General features: G+C 34.2%; 1 protein-coding gene across 4 annotated transcripts; it reads right to left on the reverse strand.

The window, feature by feature from the left end:
• Window positions 1-2,314: 2,314 nt before the first annotated feature.
• Window positions 2,315-6,045, reverse strand: LOC139700718 (uncharacterized). Of its 4 annotated transcripts, none has more exons than XM_071599168.1 (2): window positions 4,003-4,399; window positions 2,315-2,963 (listed from the first exon to the last, which is right to left on the reverse strand). In XM_071599168.1, the coding sequence occupies exons 1-2, from the start codon at window positions 4,286-4,288 to the stop codon at window positions 2,869-2,871; spliced, it is 381 nt and encodes a 126-aa protein (XP_071455269.1). In that variant the 5' UTR covers window positions 4,289-4,399; the 3' UTR covers window positions 2,315-2,868. The 4 variants fall into 4 exon arrangements, 1 of the variants encoding a protein (XP_071455269.1); XR_011703870.1 differs by lacking the exon at window positions 4,003-4,399 and adding an exon at window positions 5,912-6,045 and having other exon boundaries at window positions 2,869-2,963; XR_011703858.1 differs by lacking the exon at window positions 4,003-4,399 and adding an exon at window positions 5,899-6,045 and having other exon boundaries at window positions 2,869-2,963.
• Between the last annotated feature and the right edge of the window lie 263 nt (window positions 6,046-6,308).

Genomic DNA, 6,308 nt, shown 5'->3' on the forward strand with positions numbered 1-6,308 from the left:
CTTCCTAACAGCACTTCCCCTTCAATTTTCTCTTATTTTATGTTTCTAACTGATCCATTGAATATGTGCCTCAAGGTGTGTTCAATTCCTCAAGTTCTTCTTCATCAGAGGGTTCTCTCCATATCATTATTTCCCCTTCTATTTGCCACTTCCTTCATTCCTTACTTTGTCTACCCTTTAAATATTCAAGATTCTCCTCTTCAATGACACCTCTTTTTCATGGGCTTCTTTTCCTCGGTTGTCTGCTTTCCCATTGTTCCTTGCAACTGATTCATAGATTGAGATTGCCACACTCCATACGAATGTTTCGACAAACTGCTTCCTTGTCTGCAACCTCAGGCTTTTTGAACACCTTATTAGTTTGAATAATCCTTCACTTGATGTCAGCCCAACATATTCCATTCCAAGTTATACCGTAGCTCAGTTAGAAGGATTCCACACGCTCTAGTTTCAATCCTCCATAATATCTGCCTTTGGATTGCTCTTCCACACTTATTTATAAAAGGTCAGAATTACTTATCAATTGGATCATATTTTAAAAAGCCCAATTTACAAGATGTCAGGAAGGTAATTTCAGAATATATGATGGATTCTAAAAGAAAGAATCCCATCTATTAACAATGTAGCCTTTAATGAAAGAAAATCCTGCATAGTATCAAGACATGTTAATGCAAGACAATAGAATTGCTTAGCATACACATTTACAAGGATATGTTGGTTAAAATATATTCTTGAGCCGATAAATACCAACTAATGTTTTCAACTATGCAAAAGTCAAAGATAATGTCAACATTTTGTACTTCATAAAGATTGAAACAAGAAAAGTGCAGGGAAACACAAACATGTACTGTCAATAAAACTATAAAATTTTCACAATTAATGAAGAATTTCAAACCCATTAAATTTATTAATCGCATTTATCAATTTTTACTATTTAAATACCATTCATTGGCATTTAAAAAGGAAAAGCCAACTTATATCATCTATGAGTTTAAGTTAAGACTTGAAAAGCAGGAAATTTTTTAACTTATCTTCAATGAAACACACAGTTGTCAAATTCAGTTGGATTCTAATGCCGTTATCTCAAATAATTTTGATCATGACATCCTGAAAAATATTACCTATGTAATTTAGGCAGTATTGGCAGCAATTACATTTTGTTGGGGAAGGCAGCAGTATCCCAGTACAGTTGGAAACATCAGGGCATCCAGGGTCATCTCTGTACTCTTGACAAAACTTGAATGATTTGGTTTCATTAGTTAACTCGACAAAATTATTAGGTAAACTTAAAAAAATATTTCAACCACTTTTATCAGAAGACAAAAAAGTATCCATCAAGACCCGTACACTCAAGTATACATTTTTAATGACTGCATCCCCACTTTAAATCAATCCATTTTGTTAACATATTAAGGTTAGTAATGGTTAATTCCTAAAATTTGATTGCTAAAGAAAATTTTTTAAATTCATTCATTCTATTGGATTACCTTGATTTTTTTGATAAAAATATTAATTTTCCAAGTGGATTAATTTGATTAAATGCACCCATTTATACATCTCCAACAACATAAGATATATTGCAACATAATACCAAACATTAGAAGAAACATTAAACTTCTTATGCTTAATACATCAATATTTATGATTAAATTTTGGTGAAACTAAAATCTCAAAGTCAGATCAAAATATAACTCAAATCAAACAAATAAAACCAAACTCCCAATCCCATTACTTTATATTTACAACTCTATACATACATCTGTGCTTATTGCGATAAGAGTTATTTCTACAACTCAAAAAGAACCAGGAAAGTAATTTCATTGAAAAAAAAACAGTTTCATCAGATCTTCTTGTCCAAAATATACTTTTGTTTTTTTTTATCAACACAGCAATAAAAGGTATAATCAACGAATTAAAAATTAACAAAAGAGAAAAACTTTGATCAAGACACTTTACCTTACTGGTACATTTTGGAATGGATGAGCTGGTTAGTGAATTAACAGGTCTCAGAACTAAGAGGATACAGGAAAACAAACCAATTATCCGAACTGAAACCTTCATGACAGGGGCCATTTTAAAATGGCATGTTATTCGTCAGTTTTAAAGTTATTTTCATCATTAATATCTGCCACAAAAGACATAGATACCGCTAACTTACTGATTTCTTCTTATTTGAAACAGGTATCATTTTATAGATAAGAAATGAGATAAGCACGATAAGAAAAAGAGAAAGTAAAAGATAAGAAACGGTCACACATGCCAGAGGAATATGGGTGAATGAAAAATCTTTTCATGTTAAGTAATTATATTTACACACACATTTGAATTAGGTTCACAACAATTGTGGGTAACAAATATCAATTATAATACATACTTTAAAAAATACATCAACACTAATTCAAACATAAAATGGCTAAATTCAACAACAGCACATTAATAATAAAAAACAAATTTTAGATTTCCAAGACTTAAATTTAATTTGAAATAAACCATCTCACAAGCATACACAGTACACATCATGGAAAATTAATAAATAACCCATAGACAGGAATGGAATGACAATCGTGCTAATAAGTTATACAGACTTTTTATTTTTTTTTTATTTTTTAAAGAACTAGTTTAAATGCAAATTCTGTTCACGAGCATTATACATGTGTGTCTGCCTTCAAAAAAAAAAGAAAAGGAGGGGCACCCAGTACCACTGATAATGTTTCCAAGAAAACACTAATACCAAATTTTATTTTCACCCCCCCCAACACTGCCAGTATGCCCGACCATTCAAAAAAAGCATATGTGCGCTTCTCTCTCTCCCCTCCTATTCACCCTGGATTTTTAAAATGAGTTTCAGCTCATTTCGGCATTCAACACCTACTTCTTCTTTTTCGACTGCTTCTGTTTCTTTTTCTCCTCTTTCTTCTTTTCTTTGTCTTTTATACTCTTTATTAATTTATATCCAAAGAATACTGAAAGTGTAAAAAAAAACAAAAAAAGGATAGACGAACATCATTCATCACATAATATTTATGTCATAATTCAAAGCATAATATGAAGAAGGAAAATCTTAATGGTAACATATTAATGTAAATTATAAATGGATATAGAATGGATTGTTTAGTTAGGAAAAACACTGCAAAGTAAATGATAAAATCAGATCTTCTATGAGTACTTCACAAGATGGGAGTGACCCAAGATAACTTGAGTCTTTCATTCGCAAATGTGCTTACTAAAAAATTACCCAAGAGCAATACTTGGGTCCATTTAAAACGGGCCTCAGTATTTTTTTAATGCATCGAAAACTTAAACATCAAGGGTGGCAAAAAAATTATCAAAGAACAAACTATCATCATAAAACCTTTTTTTGTTCACAAGGAAGCATCCAGCAAAAATATTTGTGCTAACTCAACATTAAAAAATTAATGAAATTTCCAAAAAGGACAACATTTTCAAACACTTACACACAGAAAATGCTCATTTCTAGCCTACTAAAGATACTTTCACACAGTTGTCATTTAGTTAAATATGAAAGAACTGCAGAGATTAAATGGTAATTTTATCTCTGCAGTGCAAAGTAAATTTGAGGTACAAGAATTTAAAATTAGCACTATGAAGACCACCACTCCATTACTATTCTTTGTCAATGCAATTAATTTTTGAGGAAATGAGCACTGGATGTGAATAATATGAGTAATGAATATAAATAACATGACGGAGTTACCCCAATGAAGAATGGAAGAAAATCAAAATCAAATTATCTCATAAGATGGAGTTTAAATTCTGACCATCCTTTCAAAAACGCTAGCTAAAATGTATCTTTCCTTTTGGTACTAATGCTGTTAGATCAGGATGTCATTAGAATATTACATTTCACAGCGGAGTTTCAGTTATGATGATGCTCACTTCTTCAAAAAATTTATCAACTTTTTCACCTATAATCAATACTCCAGGATAATGGGTAAAGCTTTCAGTAGTCCCAACAAAAAATTAGATGAAATAGTTCATTACCAAACAAGAAGAGAATCACAATGACAGAGAAGGCAACAATTCCAAACTTCATGTAGTATGCTTGGGTCATGTGAGATGTTATAGCTCCCTGAAAGTGTCCTATAACTTGTTCTTGGGCAGACTGAAGGAATTTGGCTTTTTCCTCCTTGTTCAATTCCCCATAGCCATTGATTAACTGGTCAAGCAACCCACTTGCGGCATTATTCTCACCCTCACTGAGACCAGCACTTTCCCCAATTTTCTGGAAACCTTTCAAAAGATCCTTGAGCACATCTGCCTCAGACATTTTCAAGCGCTTTCAATTCCTACAACTCAAGTAACCAAATCCACGCACGGAGACACATCAGCAGAAATGATTCTGCCACATGGACGAGCAAATGATCACTATCCCCCTCCTCCTCCCCTCTCCAATATAAAAATTGTGTCTACAAAGTCCCATCTTTTTATCTGCCCCTTCTACTCTTGTAATCTCCTCCCATCCCCTTTCGCCCCTCCTCAATACCACCAAGGTCATGGAGGATTACCATCCAGCCACTTTGTTCTTTTTAGGTTAGCTCCACATCATCATTGGACAATGCCAACACATCATATCATTAAAACTTATCATTTCAGGACAGAGAAAATTTATCTTTAAAAAATATTATGAATGTATCTTATATAACATGCAAAATTAACCTCAGAAGTTACCAAAAAAAATTATAAAAATATTCTAGGACTTTTGCCTGGCAATCTCAATCGCATTCTCATTCATTAATTCCATTCAGTCTATCATTAAGAGTTATGGAAACAATAGCAAACTCCAACTCACAACAAATTATCTAACTTTTAAGAACATAACACCATAATTCTTGAGTTAGTCTCATGAAAAACATATCTCGATGAAGTATTGGAATAGTACTAACTTTATTAGTCGGAACAAAACTTAAAAGTGGGGAGAAGGGCACATTAGCATACAACATATAGTCTCCCATATGGTTCACCATTACGTTTAAGTACCAAGGGACCCAATTAAAGGAATACGTCAATGGATTGGGCATGATGGCACAAATAATACATATGAGCCGCTTCACGGAAAATGAACGTCAATAAAACACGAGAGAGGTACAGGGAAGAGAACTTCGAGCGAATTGATGACTTCCACAGATATTACCAAATATGAAAGCCACAAGTAACAACATTGCTCCTAGGACCATAGTTTGGTGAGATATAGGAGGTTCTGGAAGAGGTACAGGCATTCCTGGGGTCGAATCCTCGAATAGACTACTTATGAGCTCCTGACGCTCTTTATCGGTCAGTCCTTCGGAGTCCTTAATAGCATTCATCAGCTTCTCCAAACTCGGATATTCACCCTCTTCCCTTTCCATTGGGATGTCCATTTCTTACAATCACTAATTTCTTTCTGGTAAAATTAACGAACCGTTACTTGGCTTCTTAACGCCTAATCTTTTGCTCACTTTACGACAGGCTCACAACCACGTATGTCAGAATTATATACAAAAACCTCTATTCCACACTTATCTGTCACTGATGCCAATTGGTGAATGATAAACTCTCAGTATGAGATAGTAACAGGCAACTGGCCGGAGGAAATGGCAGCTGTCTTTCCGCTGTGTATATATAAGCATTCTGTTGATACAAACTGCCTATGCAATCAAATTCCTGTTTACGATTCTCGCCCCGCAAGCAGGAATATTTACGCGTATGCTATCACCTCATCGACTAACCAATGCGCATGGACTCATAAAGCTTGCACTACGAATTGTGAAATAGTTTTATACAACGAAGCCTATAGGAACACTATTTTTCATACATAAACACTAACTTCTGAGAAATTCAACCACCTGATAGAATCGTATTCAATAGTACTCAAGATTTTTAAAAAGATGTGATACTTACAGACCAAACTTACGATTATTATGGCAGGTCCTATAAATACACTATTACTAAATCCATGCTCAATGGGTCCATCTGGACCTCCAGATAAATCCACCATCTCCAAAACGTTTGCTTTCTGGCATTCGCTAGGTCCCTATCCCTTTTGTAATATGCGCCTGGGCGTCAGTCAGTTGTTTTTACAACTCATTCAAATGCCGGTGAATTTTGGCAAATAAGGTGAGGCCTGTGAGCTCTCAGCAGTATATTAACTTATGATACTGTTTTCTTGTGGCGGAATAGTTGGTGAATGGGATACATTCCTGAACATTAGAAGCTTCTTTTTGCCACGAACATATATTGCTGCGCTTAGTAAAGTAGGCAATAGTAATAAGAGTCGGGATGGGTAGTGCTATGCAGAGTGTCAGGTCTGG

Source organism: Hetaerina americana, unplaced genomic scaffold, assembly GCF_022747635.1.
Source record: "Hetaerina americana unplaced genomic scaffold, ioHetAmer1.1.p SCAF_1, whole genome shotgun sequence".
Classification (NCBI taxonomy): Eukaryota; Metazoa; Arthropoda; class Insecta; order Odonata; family Calopterygidae; genus Hetaerina; species Hetaerina americana.

Bases quoted from the DNA above. Each gene is read 5' to 3' on its own strand.
- LOC139700718 (XM_071599168.1), bottom strand. From the start codon at position 4,288: ATGTCTGAGGCAGATGTGCTCAAGGATCTTTTGAAAGGTTTCCAGAAA. The intron at 2,964-4,002 runs GTAATGAACTAT...TTACACTTTCAG, and splicing joins TGTGATTCTCTTCTTGTTTG to TATTCTTTGGATATAAATTA.